Raw genomic sequence first — 20,858 nt, 5'->3', positions numbered from 1 at the left:
TCGGGGAAGGGGCGCAGGTGGCAGCCATCTTGCGTTGCGAGTCGGCTCGCTACGCTCCACGCTAGGGTACCAGTGCCTGCCCCTCTCCTGCTCCACACAGGCGATCCCCTCGGAAATCAGGGCACCAGAGAATACCACATTAATGGGTAAGTGGGAGTGACACAGGCCAGGTTGGGTGAGCCTGGGGTTTGGCCCCTTTGGGAGCTCTTAGCGTTGGGAGTCACTGCTTTTCACTTTTCCTTGTGGGAGGTTCAGGACATGGCCTTGCCAGGGTGTTCCTCGGGTTTGCTTGCGGGGACAGAGGGCGCGGGGGCGTGGCAGCTGGTCCTTTCCCTTGCAGACGGGAAGGCACGGTGAGTCTGGGTTCTGCAGCCGGCTGGTCCTCAGAAGGAGCCCTAGGAAGCCGGTCTCAGCCTCTGGGCGCTCTGCCTCACAGTGTCTCGGTGCTTGATCTAGCGGGATGTGGCCATTCACTCACTGCTGGCGACCAGCGCCTGTGTCCCGTGGCTTATGGAAATTCCCCGGTGTGCCCAGAGAAGAGGTAGGTTCCAGTCTAGGGGCCTACTGCTGCACCTCCTCCTCCACCTGGACGCAGGTGCCTCGCAGTATGCAGTCCCGAAGCCTGCAAGCCTGGGTTCGACCCTTCTCTCTGAGAAGCTGTCAGCGCCGGTCCCTGATGAAAATGGTGTTCTTGGATAATGTATGAAGAGAAGAACGCATCTGAAAGCTGTGAAATGGCATAGTCATACTTAAGAGTATGACACTAGCTTGTACTCTTAGCTTTTCAAACACTTTAAAAAGACGACAAAAAGACTTCTGACTTGCTCTCAATTACAAAACTCAGTAATGACTCATTTTGTAGGAAACTGGCATGGTAAGCAAGGAACTGTTCTTTCAGAACTCTTCTTTTAGACCTGAGTTCTGCGTCTCATTGTAGGGGCTCCATGGGCACTTCTAATTTTGTTAAGCTTTGTGATTTTATTAACAGGGAACCCAGACCTATTGAAATGAAGGTTATGTTGGCATAAGAAAATCTGTTAACAGATATTAGGAAAATAAATTCTTCATTCAGATTCAAGTTATTCGTCTAACTTCAACATGGTTTTCCCGAGAGCTGGGTAAAAAATAAGCTTATAAATAAAAACAAAAATGTTCTCAGCAACTTTTAATAGTGTGAATACCATTTCACTATATAAAATAAATTTTATGAGACTCCAGCCTTTGAAATATGGTATTTAAATTTAATTTCCAATGAATGAAACGATCCCTTTGGGTAAGGCACATAGAGAATTTTTCTTGGCCTTAAAGCCCCCTTTAAAGCAACTGCAGTGAGGATGCAGGTATTAAATAAGAAGCAGGAAGTTCTACTACAGAATAAAAGGAACAAATGATACATGAATTGTTGGGGCTATACTTTAACAAGTTTACATTGAAACACTTTAATGTGATCGGCTAGCTTAATGTTCTCAGATGTAGTGCCCTTTGGGGCCGGCTAGCTTAATGTTCTCAGATGTAGTGCCCTTTGGGGTGTGGGGAAGAATGGGAACAAGGTAATACTGTCAAATGTAGGAAGAAAATATTAGAATTTCTATTTGGTTATTTTTAAGCTATTTTTAATTTGAATTGTTTTGTGAATTTTACAGTAGAGTAGTATATTAGGATAGTAATGCATATATGAAAATAAATATGTTGAGAATGAATACAGAAGTATATTTTCAGAGGTTTATTTCCATGAACATTTAATTTTGCTTCAATATTTCCTTAAATATTGAGCATAATTCAACAATTAATGTTGACATCCAGTTTGCTATAACTAACTCTCATCTCCTATTTTTTCCTTTTGCAGAGCCTAAGTCCATGAACTGAAACAGATTATATATATATATATGTGTGTGTGTGTGTGTGTGTGTGTGTGTGTGTGTATACGTGTACACTCATATATACATATATAAAATAAAATAAAGAAAAATTCTAAACCTTGTTATTAATAAAGTTCAATTGAGCAGATCCTTCTTCATTTTTAAATGTCTAGAGTGCATGCGCACTCACTAGAGAGAGAGAGAAAGAGAGAAAGCACCCCCCAATAGGCCATGGTAACACCACCATCTGTTCTTCACTTCTCTATCCTGTCAGGATTTAGGCATGCATGTATCCCCTCCCAGCATGTTTTCAAGCCATCAAGGTCAGGATTTGAGCTGTGGTTGGCCATGTGGGATCTGGCTTCCTTAACTAGTAGGCCAAGGGACTGGCCCTAGATTGAGCAATTTCTAATGATAACTATTTGTATGGGCAGACAGTATTGCTAAAATCCATTAAATATGTTAAAGAAGGATTTTAGTCAGGTATAAATGTATTTTAATTACCAGGATATACATGTGTTAACTTCAAAGGAATAACGTACCTTTTAAATCAAAAGTCCTCAACCTATTCCATTTTTCCTTTAGTTTTAACACTAGTGTGATTTGTCTTACTATCTTTAACAGTGACCTGATTACCAAATTGATGCCTGATATGGTAATTGGCTTACTGTGGGCATTTATATTTGCTAGATGAGTCAATGAATAAGTTGAATGACCCATTATAAGTGCAACTACAATTTAAATACTCTCGTATCCCTTGAGTTCCCCTCTCCTGTGCAGGACTCTTATTTTCTTATGTTCTTACTCTTCTTATCTATTTATTTTTTATTTCCTTTCATCTTGCTTTTGTCCACCAAATTGTTAATATCTCAAGGTTTCTTCTTTGCTCATCTTTCTTTTAAATTGCTCTTATATGATATTGAATGATCAATCAGAAAACCTTTCATGAGTTCTGACCCGTATTTTTAATCATCTGTAGGTCAAAGGCTTCTATAGTAAATGTCCTAAATCTCATAAATTTAACTTGTTTGAAACCAAAGTCTGGACCAGCAGGTGTAATAGTGGTTAGGGCAGCTGAATCCCACATGTGACTTATTTTGTGGTTTGAGTTTTGCACCTAGAGGCTTGAAAAATATGCTGGTTGTATGTGTGAACGTGCCCAAAATCCTGAAAGGAAAATGGAGAAGGGATTGCAGTGTGCCATCCCCCCAGGTGGTGATTTCTCACTTTTTCTCTCTCCCACTCTCTCCCTGTCTGGTGAGCACATGCTTCCTATAGCAGAACTCAAACAAACAAACAAAAGAGGCAAACAAACAAAAAGACAAAGTCATTATACATGTATTAAAATGGATAGAGTTAATAACAGCAAGGATAAAAATCTTGACAACTGGATACAGAACAACTGGAACTCTCATATATTCCTGGTAGGAATACATGATGGTATAGTCACTTTGGAAAGTAGTTTGGCAGTTTCTTATAAAGTGAAATATGCTTTTCAAATTACCCATCACTCCTGCTCCTAGATATTTACCTAAGAGAAATAAGAACTAAGGTTTACACAAAGACCTATTGCTATATTTGTAGCAAATTTATTCATAACCGCCAGAAACTAGAATTCACCCAAAAGCCCAGCTGGCAAATGAATAATGTAGTATTTTTATATGGTAGAAATACTACTTAACCTTCAGAAGGGAAAAACTATTGGTTCATGCCAACAACATGAATGATTCTCTCTATGTTAAATAAAAGATGCTGTATTTCAGGACTACATTCTATATGATTCCATTTATGTGAAATTTAGGAAAAAGCAGAATTATGGGGATGGAAAACAAGTCAGTGGTTGCCAGGTGTTGAGTGGGCAGATAATAGCAGCATGAAGAAGCTTCTTGGGAGTAAGGAATAGTCTGTGTCTTGATTGTGATGATCGAACACCTATACTTTTTTTTAGAGAGATTTTTGGTATAGGGCATGTGTGCTCACTGGGGAGGCAGAGAGAGACAGGGCGAAAGTGAGAAATAACCCACCAGGGAGGATGGCCATGCCACAGTTCCTTCTCCTCCATTCTCCTTTTGGAAAAATTGATACATTTATTTAAAAATTTGTAATTCCATTTTCTAAAAATAAAACTAATGTATAAATTTCAAATACAGAATTTGCCTGTACTTTATATATGCCTATAAGATATTTGTATAAATGTTAAAATTTTAAGATATAGTTGCAATAAAACTATTTAAAGTGTACAAGTGTTTCAAAAAAATTATACTGGTGTACTAAAAGCTGGTGGTGTAGTTCTAACTCAGTTCATGACCCTTGTGGCCTTAGTTTTTAGGGCAGTATTTGACGTAAGCCAGACACCAGTAGCATTTGAGATGTGTTTCAGTGCTGTCTATTTCTTGACCTTGTCAGAGGTATAATTTAAAAGATTTTTTTTTATTCAAATAGTTCAGGATTGTTTCCTGACTGATACTGTTTGTAAGATGCATACCACTTCAGAAAGGGTTAATATTGCAGAGTGGAGGGGGTGTAGGTGGGTGAGGAATGCTGTCGCATCTTAGAATCAGTGGAATAAGAATAATAACTTATTTACATCAAAATTTATTATGTGTCTTAAAGGTTATTCTTAAAATATTTAGTCATTTTGCTCCAATTTTCATATGGGAGTGATAGAATGTATTCTTTGTAAATAATATTCAGAATGGGTTTTGTTAGTTTATTTAACATGTTAGCCCTTATTTAGCTGCCATAGAGCAAGCATCTTGTATGGTTTTGCAAGTTTATCTGTGTATTTTTTCTTCTCTTAAGATGCCATGGCTAGCCCAGGAAAAGATAACTATAGAATGAAAAGTTATAAGAATAAAGCCCTAAATCCTCAAGAAATGCGTAGACGAAGAGAAGAAGAAGGAATACAGCTTCGAAAACAAAAAAGGGAAGAGCAGGTAGGTGTTTTAAATATTTGATATTTTCTTTAATAAAAAGTTACTACATAGAGATTTTAGAAGTTTATTCTTGCAAATTTTTAGTTAATTTGCAATAGAAAAATGATTTTAGGAGTCATATCTAGGAATAATATTTGCAAATTCATGAATTTGAGTCTTGTGCTATTTTTTAGTCACTGAGAGGAATGGCTTTTCTATTTTATTGACAAACCTTTTATGTTAATTGTATTTCTGTCCCACTGCTAAAAAATGTTTACTCTTTGAGTCTAGTTAGATTATTTCCATTTATCTTATAAGATTTGCCCCTTAAAAACACATTAACTGTACTTATTCATTGCTTGGAGATTTTTAAAGCTCTTGCACCTAAGTTATAGTCATCTTCCCACGCTACTGTTCTTCCTGTAGTCTCCTTGGCTGGATCTCTTAGCCATCCCTGTTTATACTTTGTATATGTGACAGAAAGAATAGAAAAATCATTTAAGAGAGTGCATCTCAACATTTCTTTACTCAAGGATATACTTAAATTTAGAAATATTTATAAGAGGAGAGAGTAGTCTTCATATATATGGAGTAAAACTTATACATGGAGAGGACTAGCAATGATGAAAATAGAAAAGTCCTGTTTTAGAAATATGATTATAATTTGTCATCGCCCTAGCTGTAATATCTTATATATCATACTAGGTACTCAAAATTCTGTTCAATGAATAATCAGAAAAATAACTGTCCAGATTGAAAATAATATAATGAGGACCAGCCTGTAGCCTACTGTTTAAGGAAGCCGCATCCCACATGGCTATAGACACACATGCACATAGGCCCAAATCCTGTTAGGATCAAGACAAGGAGAGACTGCAGTGTGACCATGCCTCACTGGAGGGGTGCTTAATCCCTCTCTCTCTGATGTGTGCATGTGACTTTTGGCAATGAAAAAAGTGTAATCAGATTTTTTTCTCAAATTTTGATTTAGGAAATGTGCCTATAACTATTTCTTAATGGCCTCACCATGTATTTATCTGCTTATCTATTTTTTTTCATATTTTTTTTAATCCACTCCTGAGTTAATATAAATAGAGGTATCTTTTCCTGAAAACTGTTCTGTATTCCTTGTTAATTGGATATACTAACTAGTAAGATATTATGTTATCTCTCCTGTAACACAAATTTGCTTTTTAATGAAGATTTTCTGAGATCAGCAGATGGCGTAGTGGTTATGTCACTGGACTCCCATATGTCTGACTGTGGTTTAAGTCCTGGACCTCGTGGCTTAAAACTCATGCCAGATGCTTGTGCATGCGTGCCCACGATCCTGAGAGAAGAATGGAGAAGAAAGGATTGTGACGTGGCCATCCCCCCCAGGGGGTGATTTCTTGCTTTCTGTCTCTCTCTCTTTCTCCATCAAGCACACATGCCCTAAAACAAAAATCTCTCTTTAAAAAAATATATTTTCTTGGGACCAGCAGTTAGCATAATGGCTATGTCGCTGGACTCCCATGTAGCCGACCACAGTTCGCGTCCCGGACCCGGTGGTTTAAACTCATGCCGGGCACATGTGCATGTGTGCGTGCCCAGGATCCTGAGAGGAGAATGGATGAGAAGGGATTGTGGCGGGGCCATACCCCCGGTTAAAACAAGTCTTAGATGTCTCATAATCCTGGGTGGGAATATATGCTTATGCAAATGCTGTAAAATGTAAATATGTCCCCTACTTATGGGCTGGCCATTGAGTAAAGACTTGAGATCCAAAGCTGTCTGTATAGGGCAAAAGCTATCCTAGCCTGGGAATATTCATACAGTATTTCTCATAAATACTTTAGGTCTTCCTGGTAAAATGACTGGGAAATAAATACAGATTAAGTATCCCTTATTCAAAATGCTTGGAACCTGTAGTGTTTTGGATTTTGGATTTTTTTGGATTTTGTAATATTTGCATATACATGAGATATCTTGGGGATGAGACCCAAGTCAAAACCCAAAATTTGTTTAAATGTTTTTACACCTCATACACATAGCCTGAAGGTAATTTTATACTATATCTTTGTATTGCAGCATTATTTTTTAAATAATTATTTAATTTATTTATAATTGTTATTATTATATTTTTTAATTTGCTTCAAAGCATGGGTTCTCACCAGAGAGAGACAGAGAAAGAAAGATTAGGAAAGTGAGAAAGCAAACCACCAGGTCTGGGATTCAAACCGCAGTTGGCCATGTGGGAGTTTAGCACTTAACCATCATGCTACCTGCTGGCCCCTATATTACAACGTTTGACAGCTATTTGTCACATAAGGAGAGGTGTGGAATTTACCATTTGCGAAATAACATTGGTACTCAGAAAATTTTGGATTTTGGATTTCAGATTTTGGATTTTCACATTATAAATGCTGACCCTATATTAAAATATCCAAAATTTTAAATGGTAAAAATTTAAATTTGTTTATTTTGTTCACTCAGTTGAAAAATAGAATTTTTAGGCAATTGAATGTTTTATGAATAAATATGTAAAGTGATTTTTTTGTTGTTACAGCTATTCAAACGCAGAAATGTTTCTTTGCCCAGAAGTGATGAATCTATGCTAGAAAGTCCTATCCAGGATCCTGATATCAGTTCTACTGTACCCATACCAGAGGTATATTTTTATAAAAATAGTTTTTGTTATACCTCAATTGTATTTCAGAGATTACATATGCAGCAAATATTATTCATAGAAAATACTTAAATATAAATTTTCTTTTTTGTGTTTTAGGAAGAAGTTATTACTACAGATATGGTTCAGATGATTTTTTCTAATAATGCTGACCAACAGCTAACAGCAACACAGAAATTTAGAAAGCTGCTTTCCAAAGGTAAGAATTATTTTTAGTATGCTTATTTGATACTATATGGTTTTATAGTGGGGTCTTATTTTATTAAATGTTTTCTATTTTAAAACATAAAAGGTTTTAGTTTCTCTTTGAGATATATTTCAGGGCCAAACCCCAGTACACAGGTGGTTAGGTGTTGCTGAGCAATTGGAACCTTTGGGAGGTCTGGGTTTAGATCTTGCTTTGACCTAAATGAATCAGGTATACACAATTCTGGTTGGCTAGTGAGTGGTTAGAGGAAGGATCAGAGTGGTAAGACCCTACTGAGGGGTCTATCTCTTTCTCTCTCATGAAAGTAAGAAGATAATATTTTAGAAAATTTAAATGTAAATAAAATATATTTTAGGTGCAACTGCAATAGTATGCACTGGTTAACACTGCTACTCAGCGAGAGGTCTGGGTTCAATACCTGGCCCACCCTAAAAGGTGGATATGGTGACCCATACTTGTAGTCTCACTTACTTTCAAAGCCGATGCAGGAGGATTACAACAGTGAGACCTATCTAAAAAATAATAAATATATTTTAAAATAAATTCTATTTTAAACATTATATTATCAAAGTAACATGGATTGATTGTAGAGAAATTGCAAAATATAAAAGAATTTAAAGAAGGAAATATAAAAATCATTAATCCTGCTGCCAAGAAATAAGGCTAGAGATACATAGTTTTAAAGTCTTGTTGAAATATTTTTCAGACATTCTTCTTTAAATGGCAGCATATTTTAAAGTGTACATAGAAGATAATAATTTAATCAACTGGACATTCTTTTTCCTCAATTTTTTGATCATCATAAAAGTGCTACAAAAATTGATATATAATCTAAATGTTTTAAAATAAACCTTTGTTAAGTGGGTCAAAGGGAATACATTATTAATTTACATCTTCAATTTGTACAAGTATTCATTTCACCATATTTCTAACACTGAATTATCTTTAGAAAAGAAATAAACTCTTCTGTAACAGTAACTCATGGTATGGCATTTTTTGATAATTACTTTGAATCTTTTTCTTATTTATTGATCCTTTGTAACTCATAATTGCCTATTTATATTATTGGTACAATTTTGTGTTGAATTTATAAGAATTCATTTTATTTTAAGTTTACTTCTTTTATGAGAGAGAAAAAGAGAGAAGCAAGTTCCCATCAACAGGATCCTCTTGCTATGATCCATTCTCATTTTTAGCCTGTCTGGATTAAAGGTATCTGCTCATGTGTCTGGAGTGCTCAGGGAGGTCCAGGTCCAGGAATTGAACCAAGGGCCTTTCCCATGTGAGTCCAGTTGTACTACCACTGTACCACCCCTTCACCCTTATAAGAACTCATTATTAAATAAAAATTTAAACTTTAGTTTGTCCTATGTTTCATTGATAGAATTTATAGAATAGAAATCCTATTTACATAGAAATGGGTGAACTACTAAGTTGAAAATGCTTTTGGCATAGCTGCTTTATTATCCTAACACATGAAGAATGAAAAAAATCATGTAATCATGTTAGCATAGATTATGAAACTTTTACCTTTGCTTTCTTATTGTAGTACAAGTTCATAAGTACATTTTACTTTTGTTTTTCATTCTTCATCACTCAAGTTAAAAGTAATTTAGCAGTGTTAGGAAATCCTATATAATCAAGATTGGTTTCTTCTTTCTTCCTCATCATAATTCATGGTTTTTGTTTTTGTAGTTGGGACAGTTTTTTGAGTCAGATTAATATTTTTATAATTTTTAAAATTATCATTCTCTTTCAAAATTTCTTTTTGATGTATGCCTTTACATCACCTAATTAACGGAATTACATTAGATTTAATTATGCTTAAATGTTTTAGAGTTGCCATCGGTGTTTCCATAGCACACTTCTCCATTATTAAATTTTAAATTTTGACTGATCTTTTATTGAGACAGATTGTTGCTTGAAAGATTTTCTTCTCCCTTCTCTTTTCTATGAAAGTAGCGTTGATATGATTCCTTTTAAGTCTTTACATGTCTGAGTAATATCACTTTGATGTCTTTGAATAAGTTGTCTGGAATGAAAATTCTTTGATCAGAGAGTTTATCCTCATTTGCTCTGATTCTTCCAGGTATGCTCTTTCTGTTAAACTGTAGGATCTTTTTTACAGAGGCAGTCATTTTTTCTTGTTTCTTTGTAGTTGGGATTATGCTTGCGCAAGTTGGTCATATAGTGGGCATTTCAGTTACTTTTTGTTGAATGACATGAGCTCCTGCCAAACCTCTAAGGCCTGAAAGAGTATTAGATTCACTATATTTTTACTTAATCTATCAGCATAGAAACATGAGATAGCAGATTGAACTAGAATTGGAAGCAGAAACAGCAGGAAATTTTGTCTCTTTGGAAGTATTGTAATTAGTATTCTTTAGTGTTGGCACAAGGGAGAAATAAATATGCTTCCAGCTACCTTAGCTTCAGATTTTCCTCCTCTAATTCTTTTGCAAGAGTATTCCATTTATTCCCCTCACATCATCCTGTTTTACAATCCCAAATTTGCGGAAACTTCTTCAGAACGTTTTTCCCCCTTTGTATGTGTGGTGTAGGTAGACAAGATTTCTCTATATCAGGATCTTGCCTAAACTTCCCAACTAATTAGAACTTCAGGCACACCTACACCCAGCTTTATAGGGTGGTCTGGCAGTTGAACACAGGTCACCCATGTGGCCTCAACCTGCAAATGTCTGGTACTTGATTTATGACCTGGCCTCTCCAAAACTTTTTTGCTGTGTTTAACTCTAGCTTCGGTTTTAGCATTAAAGCAGATATTTGTCGGGACCAGCAGTTAGTGTAATGGCTATGTTGCAGACTCCCATGTAGTCGACAGCAGTTCGAGTCCCAGACCCAGCGGCTTAAACTCATGCTTAAACTCATGCTTAAACTCATACCATAAACCTCTCCTAAAAAAAGCAGATATTCCTCTATGTTGCTTCTATTTACATTGATGTAAAATTTTACCTATAATAGTCACTACTTTATAAGATGATATAGACTGTTGTTACTGTTAACTTAATGCTACTAATAATTTATATTAGATTAATGGATGATTCAAGTGTATTTTATTGCATCCATTTAGATGAAGGTAACCATAAATGTGTTGCTTTTAATTCTCTAGGAAAAGACCTTATGTGGGTTCTTATCTTTATCTTTATATATCATATCTATGTCTATATTTACCTACATATGCAGATATCATTGATAATATCAGTGCCAACTTCTCCTTATCATAAAAATTAGTAAGGACTTCTTTATCCCTCAGTAGTTGTTTTTTGAATATTGGACTGAAAAAGGCTTAATGTTGCGAATAGCCTGTGATTTAGGAAATAGAAACTTTTTTTTGAATTTAACCATTTATGTTGAAATATTTTAAAAATTTCTTACTATAGTTTATGAAAAAGTATATTTACTTTGAAAAAGAGATGGCAATTATGAGAACATTTGTCTTTAGTTAGTAGTTAAGGGTTTTAAACTTGGGTTAGTGAAAGCTACGAAAGGGTTTTTTATATGCCCTATTGACCCAGGAACCAGTGTATTGTGTTAATTAAGAATTTAATTCTTTTTTACTTTTTAGAACCTAATCCACCAATAGATCAAGTTATACAGAAACCAGGAGTTGTTCAGAGATTTGTGAAATTTCTTGAGAGAAATGAAAATTGCACTTTACAAGTAAGTCTAAATGCCTTTTATCATTCTCAATCTCTTTCTGGAAATGATGTATGGTTAAAGTTTCTAGTGGAAGCAACTTCTACAACACTGACTTTATCGTGCTTGGCAATTATGAGAAAAGAGTGCCTCCTGTATTTCCTTGGGCATGGTGTCAATACTAGTTTCTTCTAGGAACTGTTATTTTGTTAAGCAATTTGGGGAAAAGAATATAATATCATTTCTCGGGTTAATACAAAATTGTTAGTTGTCAACCTTTCTGTTTTAGAAAACGTCAAGCAAAATTGGTAATTAATGGTTACATTTATTTTGGATTTTAGCTATCCAGGCTTATATCTTTTACCCTTTAAAACATTTTTAGCTAGGGCCAGCAGATGACACAGTGATTAAGTCACTGGATCTCACATGGCTCACCACAGTTGGAATCCCAGACTCTTCGGCTTGAAACTCAGGCTGGGCGTGTGTGTATATGCCCAAAATTCTGAGGGAAGAAGGGAAGAGAAAGGATTACAGCATGACCATCCCTTTTTGGGGGGACAGGGAGATGATTTTTCACTTACTCTCTGTCTTTATTGAATGCAGATGCCCTGTGACAAAAAGTTAAAAGAAAAAAAAATGAGCTGATTGATTAGTTCTTGTTTGTTTCGTACATTTTTAATATAACAAATAATAAATTCATATATTCTACTGAAAAAGTGACTGAAGTTAGGTTTGTTCTAAAGAGCATTACTTCTCAGCTGTGATACAGCTATGGCCTTAAGATGTCTGCCAGATAATTTGCTACTAATGGGAAACTGCGGAAGTTTGCAAACTTTCTAATGTGAGACAAATTGAGATGTGCTAGCCCCTGTAGCATAGTGGCTAAGTGCTGTCCAGAGAGATCTAAATCCAGCATAGCCAACTGCTATTCAAACCCTGGCTCCAGGGGCTTGAAAATCATGCCACGTATGAGTTTGTATGTGCCCAATATTCTGAGGGGTGGAAAAATGAAGGAATAAAGATTGTGATGAGACCATACCCAATTGGGAGATGCTTTCTCTCTCTCTCTTTTTTTCCCCTTTCTATCAAGCACATATACCTTCTAGCAATTAAAACAAAAAGAATAAGATTTCTGTTATGAATATTCTTAAGAGTATAAGGTGGAATTAATGTCTGTATCAAGAATTGAACAAGACCTACATCTTACGTTTAACTTACCAGTACTTTTGTCAGTAATGGAGGACTGTTATTTGAACAGTTGTTGAATTTATGGCTAAGAGTACTGGGGCTACTTCTTTGAATTATTTCAAGAAAAGTTCTCACATGTTCAGTCTAAGTAAAGGAGTGCATTGCATATGTGGATGTGAAGATTTGTTGAGAATGTTTACAGTAAAGGTCTCTGGAGGAAAAGGCTACTTTATTTTTATTATAATTTTACTGTAAATTATTTAGGACTAATAATAATTGATCATGAGAATGAGTCCATTTCTTTTTTCTTTGGTGGGGGGAGGTTTTTGCTATAAGGCATGTACACTCGCCAGAAAGAGAGAGACAGAGAAACAGAAAGCGAGAAATCACCCCTCAGGGGGGATGGCCATGCCACAATCCCTTCTCCTCCATTCTCCTCCCAGGATCTTGGGCACGCATGCACATGTGCCCAGTGTGAGTTTAAGCTACCGGGTCCAGAGCTTGAACCGTGGTCGACGATGTGGAAGTCCAGCGACATAGCCATTACGCCAACTGCTGGTCCCGTGTCCATTTCTGTATATAAGTCATAACTCCAGACTTAAACCAGGCCTTCTGATACCTAGTTTATTATTTGGCTGTTTAATTCCAAGTGAGTGAACGAGGAAATGAGTGAATATGAATAAATGAATTATTAACTGCTAGTTTAGTCAAACATTATATAAGACATTATAGTTCCAAAATTAAGACATTTTCCTGTCCACAGTTCTTTACTCTCTATTGTGAAAGGCAGACATATAAATCGATTTGGGATAATATGGTATGCATAGTGCTATGATGGAACTGTAAACAAAGAACTCTGGAAATACAGAAAATGCAGCAACTTAGCAACTTATTCTATTTTTGAGGAAGACTTCATAAAAGTAGTGTAGAATTTACTAGTCTTGAAGATCAGGAAAATTCTGCAGATTAAAAAGAGGAAAACTATCATAATTTCAGGTTGGGAATTGCATGTACAGAAAGCATAGTGTATTTCATAACATTGTGAACTGGAGCATTTATTAGTCACTGTATTTATAACCTAATTTAACAATATGGTCTTGGGACAGCTGTATGCTATGACATGGTCCCAAATACAAATGGAATGTGCTATTCAAATTATTGGTCTGTCTTACTGATAAAGAGGCGTCAAACTGAAGACCCACAGGCTAAATTGGCCTACTAAGTTTTGTTTGGCCTGAACATGTCCTAAATCATTTGAATTAGATATCAGACTTTTAAAACTTAAATAATTTCAAATCAGTATCCAGGTTTTTGGCTTCTTTTGACAAATCTAAACAGTTGGAATTATTGCCACATTGTACAGATGAAATGGAGCTGAATAGTAACTGTACCTCTTTTTTTTTTATTAGAAAGTTCTTTCTTTTTTTTTTTTTCCTAATGATAGTCATATATTCCAGTTTTTCAGTTTCCACTAGCTTATATCATTTCTTTTATGTTCACTGTCTGTTGTCTGCTTGGTAGGTTTGTGAATTTATGTCTTCACTAATTGCTTCTCTTAGGGATCCAAGAAAAATGTTGCACAATTACCTTTTGGTTGTTCTTTAGCTAGTTTCATTATCTAAAATTGGTTAGGACTATGGTTACATTGTTTTACCATACAGATTCCTCCCTTAAATGTTTTCTTAATGGGCTCAGCCAGTGGCATGGAGGCTAAGGCTCTGGATTCCACATGGCTGGTTGTGAAGTTTGAATCCTGCACCCGGCAACTTGAAAATCACATTCGGCACATGTGCATGCATTCCTGAAATTTTAAGTGGAGAATGGAGGAGAATGGATTGCAGCGTGGTCATCCCCCCAGGGGGTGATTTCTCACTTTTTCTTTCTCTCTGTCTTTCTCTGGAAAGCGCACACAGGCTATAGCAAATATGGAATTAAAAAAATGTTTCTTAGTCTTGCACATAATATTAGCTGTACCTTTCAGTATTTCAATAATGCTTTGGGGTGCATTATTTATTAATCATAATGACATCTATCTTAACATCAAATGTTATCTACTTATGGGAGATAATTGTTTTAACTAAGGTTACTGCTTATTTTGACTGAATTTGTAGCTTATTTTCAATAATTTGCTAGTTTATTGTTTTGGAGTTATGAGTTGAATTTTCCCAGTTTCTTCTGGTATGAATGCATCATCTGTAAGTATAGCTGAATTTTAATTGATCAGTAATTTCTCAGATTCAGCTGCATGCGAGAACACTACAAATCCTAGTTCTAGCTCTACTAATAATGAACTCTTGATGTTGAAAAAATACCTAAATCAGAAAACTTCTAATTTTCTGGTTTGTTACATGAGGAGGTTGCTGTTATATGATCCACAGGGAAACAAAAGTCCTTTTGTGATTCTAAGTTCCCTGAATATAATAATGTTCTATTAAGTAGCATCTCTGATTTATCTTTAAACCACTTGATTTAGAACACCTGACTCTCTAATAGGGAACATCAGGAGTTTTAAGAGTTATAAACTCAGATACGTTTTTATGTGATGGGTCTTGAGAAGGGTAATGGAAAAAAATCTGTCTTATGAAGTAACTATGTATGAATATGAAAATTTTTTGCACCACAATAAACTCATACTCCATTTTTAAATGAACTTTAGAAGCTCCTGATATTGTTGATCTGTACATTTTATTTTATTTTTTTGGAGAGCTTTTTACTGTAGGGTACGTGCGCTCACTAGAAAGACAGAGACAGAGAGACAGAAAGCGAGAAATCACCCCCTGGGGGCATGTGCACCCCACAATCCCTTCTCCTCCATTCTCCTTTAGGGATCTTGGGCCCGCATGCACCCCCGCCCAACATGAGTTTAAGCCACTGAGTCCAGAACTCGAACCATGGTCGACTACATGGGAGCCCAGCAACATAGCCATTACACCAACTGCTGGTACCGATTTATAAATTTTTATTATATTCCTTCTAGTTCTTCCTTAGATTGGAAGTGGCTCCCCATTTTTTTTTTTTTTTTTGCCTTAGGTTATGTGGACTATCCAGAAATAGATGAAAGAAAGTAGAAAACACTCCTCAAGGGGGAGGGTCATGTCCCAATCTCTCTTCCTCCATTCTTTTATCAGGATTCTGGGCATGCACATAAATGTGCCGAGCATGATTTCTGGGCTGCCTGGTCTGGGACTTGAACTGTAGTTGGCCATGTGGGAATTCAGCACCTTAACCACCACACCACTTTTGGCTCCAAAAAGTACTTTTTCACAATGAATCTTACTGATCATAAGTCATTCTTTCTTTTAGACTTGTTTAGCTAAGTCTTTATTTCCTCTCTTCTTCGCCTTTCTGCTATTTGTTTAGTGCTTTCACTTATTTCACTGTTTTCCTCCTTAGTTTGAAGCTGCATGGGCATTAACTAATATAGCATCTGGAACTTTCCTGCATACCAAGGTAGTGATTGAAACTGGGGCAGTTCCAATTTTTATCAAACTTCTTAATTCAGAACATGAAGATGTGCAGGAACAGGTAAGTTTGTAATTTGGACTGTGACATACAGTAGATTTTAATTTTCTCTTGAAAGTACCATTGTGATTATGATTTGTAATTCATTTTTGCGCTTAGTTACTCTTACATTGCATTTATTAAAATACAGTAATTTCTTTTCAGTGTCAATTTGGAAGACAGATGAATAATCCTAGGTTCTCTATAACTCTGATCTCTACTACCATAAAAATTCCTAATCCTATTTATAAAAGAGCATATTGCAATTTAGGAAAGTTATTAACTTATCCAGGGTCATAATGAATAGCTGGACCAGGTTTTATTGTATGTTAGGTTTTAGCCATAGGAAGTTTGCCAGAGAGATACAGAAAGAGAGTGAGAAATATCACCCCCTGTAGGATGGCAGTGCTGCAATCCCTGCTTCTTCACTCTTCTCTCAGGATTTTGGGTATGCATATACCCATGCTCAGTGTGATTTTCAAGCTTCCGGGTTTAGGACTTGAACAGATGTGGGAGTCCAGCACCTTAATCATCACGCCACCTGCTGGCCCCACTAAACTAGGTTTTAAATCTGGGCCAGTCTGACTCTTTATTCTCTGCCTAAGTGGGGATTATTTTGTTGTTTCTTTTAAAATATCATATTACTTTAAATTGAGTTATTTAAAAATAAACATTATGAATACATTTTAAAGTTTTGTTGTAAGAGCAAAAAATGAGTCACACAATTATACCATCTAAAAAAGTATTTTGGCATTTTTGTTTTTTATCATTTTTATGTAATTAACCTGTTGATCTCTTTATCATTCCTTTCATTGTTTAGTGTTACATCATGTGTTTTTTTCTTAACACTGATATTGGGAGCCATTTGTTATAATATTAATTATTCTTCCAAGAAAATTTTACTAGTTAATCAGTTGTACATTTGGGTTATTTCTAGCTTATTAGTATTAATAATATTGTGATGAACATCATTATATATCACTTGTGCACCTCTTGGTTATACCATGAGGGAAAATGACTACCCTGTCAAAAGATACATTTCTTAAGACTATTATTAAAATTTTTATAGTTCTGCAAAAGGTTACACCAATTGATATTCCTGGTAGAAAATGTACTTTAAAAGTTTTTCTTGGGGGGACCAGCAGTTGGCCTAATGGCTGGGTCGCTGTACTCCCATGTAGTCGACCACGGTTCAAGTCCCAAACCTGGTGGCTTAAACTCAGGCTGGGTGTGTGTGCATGCGTGCCCAAGATACTGAGAAGTGAATGGAAGAGAAGGGATTGTGGTGTGACCATCCTCCCTGTGGGGTGATTTCTTGCTTTCTGTCTCTTTCTGTCTTTCTGGCGAGCATACGTACCCTATAGTAAAAACTTCTCCAAAAAAAAAAAGTTTTTTTTGGGTCCAGCAGTTGGCATAATGACTATGTTGATGGACTTCCATGTAGTTGACCGCAGTTCGAGTCCCAACCCTGGTGTCTTAAACTCACACTGGGCACGTGTGCGTGCATGCCCAAGATCCCAAGAGGAGAATGGAGGAGAAGGGATTGCAGCATGTCCATCCCCTCTGGGGGTTGATTTCTCGCTTTCTGTCTCTCTGTCTTTATGGCAAGCACACGCACCCTGTGGCCAAAAAAAAACGTCCTCCCCAAAAAAAGTTTTTCTTAAAAAAAAAAAAAAAAAAAAAAAACTCAGGTCTAAAGTAAATGTTAAAAATATTAACTCATGTTTAATTGTTAGAATGTTTCCAGCTGAAAAAGTAGCATGTCTACTTTTGTATTTACATGAAGATTTTGAAATGAGAATATAATAAAGCTATCATTTGCATTTGTGTGATTTCTCATGTAACTAAAATTCAGTAAGCAAATAATTTCATTTTTATTACCACTTATTTTAAAAATTACAATGAACTCTGACTTAACATTTTTTGAGGGATCAGTCTAAGCTAGTTTTTGTATTAGCTATTACCTCATTTTTCTGTGCCTTTTCCCTTTGTCCCTTCCCATTTTATAAATCTGGTTCCCCCCTCCCCCCAGTGAGTAGATTTCCTGTCATAGCAGCACACCTCTAGGGTAAGTACAGGTTGAGCATCACTAATTCAGAACTCTGAAATCTGAATTGCTTTAAAATTCCAAAAACTTTTTGAGTGAGTGCCAATATGGCACCACAAGTGGAAAATTTCACACCTGATCTTATGTGATGGATCACAGATAAAATGTTATAACACAGTGGCCTAGACCGGTGGCATAATCATTGGTGAGCTGAACTGCAGTGCTGGAAGCCACAACTGGTTCAGATTCCTTTAGTCAGCCTGGAAACGCACTGATGAGCTGGAGGGCTGGGAAAAAAGGATTGCAATGTGATGGAACTTTGTGAGGATGTGGCTTCTCTTGCATGCTCTTCATGAGATATCTACCATGAATAAAATAAAAATGGAAAGAACACTGTAACATACAAATATTGTGTGAAATTACTGTCAGGCCATGTGTATAAGGTGTATGTGAAACATAAGTAAATTTTTTGTTTATATTTGGCTTCTATCCCCATAATATCTCATTACATATATGCAAATATTCCAAAATCTGAAATCTGAAATACACCTGATCCCAAGCATTTTGAATAAGGGATACTCAACCTGTAGTTGGAAAGTTCACTAAATATCCATATAGATTCAGAATTGAAAAACTATGCTCTTCTTGGTAGATTATAGATATCTTATGGAAAGAAACTTTTTAAATACCCTGTTTTTTAGAATTATTATTAAATTTCCTATTAAGTTTTCCTTTCTTACTGCCCTGTTTTTTTTAACATGTTATTGAACACTATCATTTTGATCTTTCAGTCCTAAAATCTTGTTAAGAGAGAACATTTTATTAAAGATATTGTCTCGAGATTTTTTTTTTTATTTTTCTAAGGCTGTTTGGGCGCTTGGTAATATTGCTGGTGACAATGCAGAATGCAGAGATTTTGTTTTGAATTGTGAAATACTTCCACCTCTTTTAGAGTAAGTATTTTGTTTAAGTTTATCACAATCAGATAAATACTACTTTTAGAAAAGAAAACTATATATTCCAATATTTCTGCATACATAATGAAGTTCTTCAGTGGTACTTTTAAATTTGGCTTACGGTTAGCCATGCCTACAGTAGCCTCAAAGTACGTAAAAAAAAAAAAAAACAGGAAAAATTTTCAATTTTTATTGGGTCCATGTCTTTTATGTTCCCTTCAACCATACTTAATAATAGTCATTGCCTATGCTTATTGTACCCAAACAGTTATTCTACAAAAATAGTAGTAGTTTATAATAAAATAAAATTCAAATGTTTCTATAGTGGGGAATATTTAATATTTGAACTGATGGTGTTTTCAGGATATAGGTAGGTTTTTATGTTTGATATTGAAATGTTCGGACAACAAAGATCATAAGAGATTTTTCTGTAGGACTATAAGTTTTACTCAGTGATTTATATAGTGTTTTTTTCTTAAACTAATTTACACTTTTTTTTGAGAGAGGGAGAGCTTTTTGCTATAGGGTAAGTACACTTGCCAGAGATAGAGAGAGAGAGGGAGAGACAGAAAATGAGAAATCAACCCCCAAGGATGGCCATGCCGAAATCCCTTCTCTTTCATTCACCTCTTGGGATTTTGGGCATGCATCCATGCACGTGTGCCTGGTGTGAATTTTAAGCTACCAGGTCCGAAACTCAAACCATGGTCAACTATATCGCGGTGCTGTGATGTAACCATTACACCATCTGCTGGTCCCATACATTTTTTATAAAGAAATGATAAGGTTCTTTACAGAAGTGACAAAATTATATGAAAGTAAGTTTCTTTATACAAGTTGTTTAAATAAAGAGGATCTTTATTTAAGCTGAAAGTCAATAGCAAATAGTGGGGAAAAAGCTAATTGAGGAGATAGTGATTAGAAAAAATTTTACTCTGTAATTTCTGTCATTCTCCAGATTATCAATTGCATAGGAAAATAAATATCTGGAGCTAGTTTGCAAGATATTTTACTTCCTTAGAGAAAGTATCTTTCTGTGGAAAGAAGTGATTTCTTAGCATGACTTTGTTGAACTGACATTAATTGAGGACTAACTGTGCAGGCTACTGAACCCACTGTCTATAATTTCATTAAGTCTGGACATGTCCACAGTTAAAGTCCTGTGAGATTTGAAAATTTTACTAAGGTATGAAAGAAAAAACTTATTTAGAATTTATTATCAGAGTCCTTTTGAAGTCTATAATATTAAAAGCAACCCTTATTGCTCCAATTTGAGACTTTTCTGAGTTGATTCTATGATTTATAGATTAAAGTCAGCAGCTTCTCTTGACTTTTGGTTTTCTGTCTTTAGATCATTTTGTTATTTTGTTACTATCTCAAGTGGGCAATGGTTTATCAAATAGTGTTTTGTAGGTCTAGTCCCTATAAGTCCTAAGGAGCTTAGAAACTTTTAAATCATGACTGAAGAAAACAAACTGACAAGTAAAACTAGTAGAGAACAACAGTACCCAGCTTTGTAGTACTAGTTATAAAAATAATCTCAGAAAATGGTGTTAGACAGTTGGAAAATTGCAATGATTCATTGTGGAGTTTTCTTAGAGAGTTTTAAAGTTTCATTAAAAAAATAGGGAGAGGTGGGAACCAGCAGTTAGCGTAATGGCTATGTCACTGGACTCCCACGTTTCGCATCCCAGACCCAGTGGCTTAAAACTCATGCTGGGTGCGTGTGCGTGCGTGCCCAAGATCCCGAGAGGAGAATGGAGGAGAAGGGATTGCGGCGTGACCATCCCCCCTGGGGGGGTGATTTCTCGCTTTCTGTCTCTCTGTCTCTCTCTGTCTGTCTGGCGAGCGCACACGCC

General features: G+C 35.8%; 1 protein-coding gene across 1 annotated transcript in view; it reads left to right on the top strand.

The window, feature by feature from the left end:
- KPNA5 (karyopherin subunit alpha 5) overlaps positions 1 to 20,858 on the top strand; it is a 58,240-nt gene continuing 37,382 nt past the window's right edge. The window contains exons 1-8 of the mRNA XM_027775441.1: positions 1 to 146; positions 341 to 541; positions 4,662 to 4,795; positions 7,323 to 7,424; positions 7,542 to 7,641; positions 11,237 to 11,331; positions 15,889 to 16,020; positions 18,908 to 18,996. Of these exons, the coding sequence (XP_027631242.1) occupies positions 511 to 541; positions 4,662 to 4,795; positions 7,323 to 7,424; positions 7,542 to 7,641; positions 11,237 to 11,331; positions 15,889 to 16,020; positions 18,908 to 18,996 (683 nt within the window). The 5' untranslated portion in view covers positions 1 to 146; positions 341 to 510. The remainder of the gene's footprint in view (positions 147 to 340; positions 542 to 4,661; positions 4,796 to 7,322; positions 7,425 to 7,541; positions 7,642 to 11,236; positions 11,332 to 15,888; positions 16,021 to 18,907; positions 18,997 to 20,858) is intronic.

This window comes from Tupaia chinensis, unplaced genomic scaffold (genome assembly GCF_000334495.1).
Source record: "Tupaia chinensis unplaced genomic scaffold, TupChi_1.0 Scaffold000563_1, whole genome shotgun sequence".
Classification (NCBI taxonomy): Eukaryota; Metazoa; Chordata; class Mammalia; order Scandentia; family Tupaiidae; genus Tupaia; species Tupaia belangeri.
The sequence above is the reverse complement of the archived record's forward strand: the minus strand, read 5'-3'. Positions and strand labels throughout refer to the sequence as shown.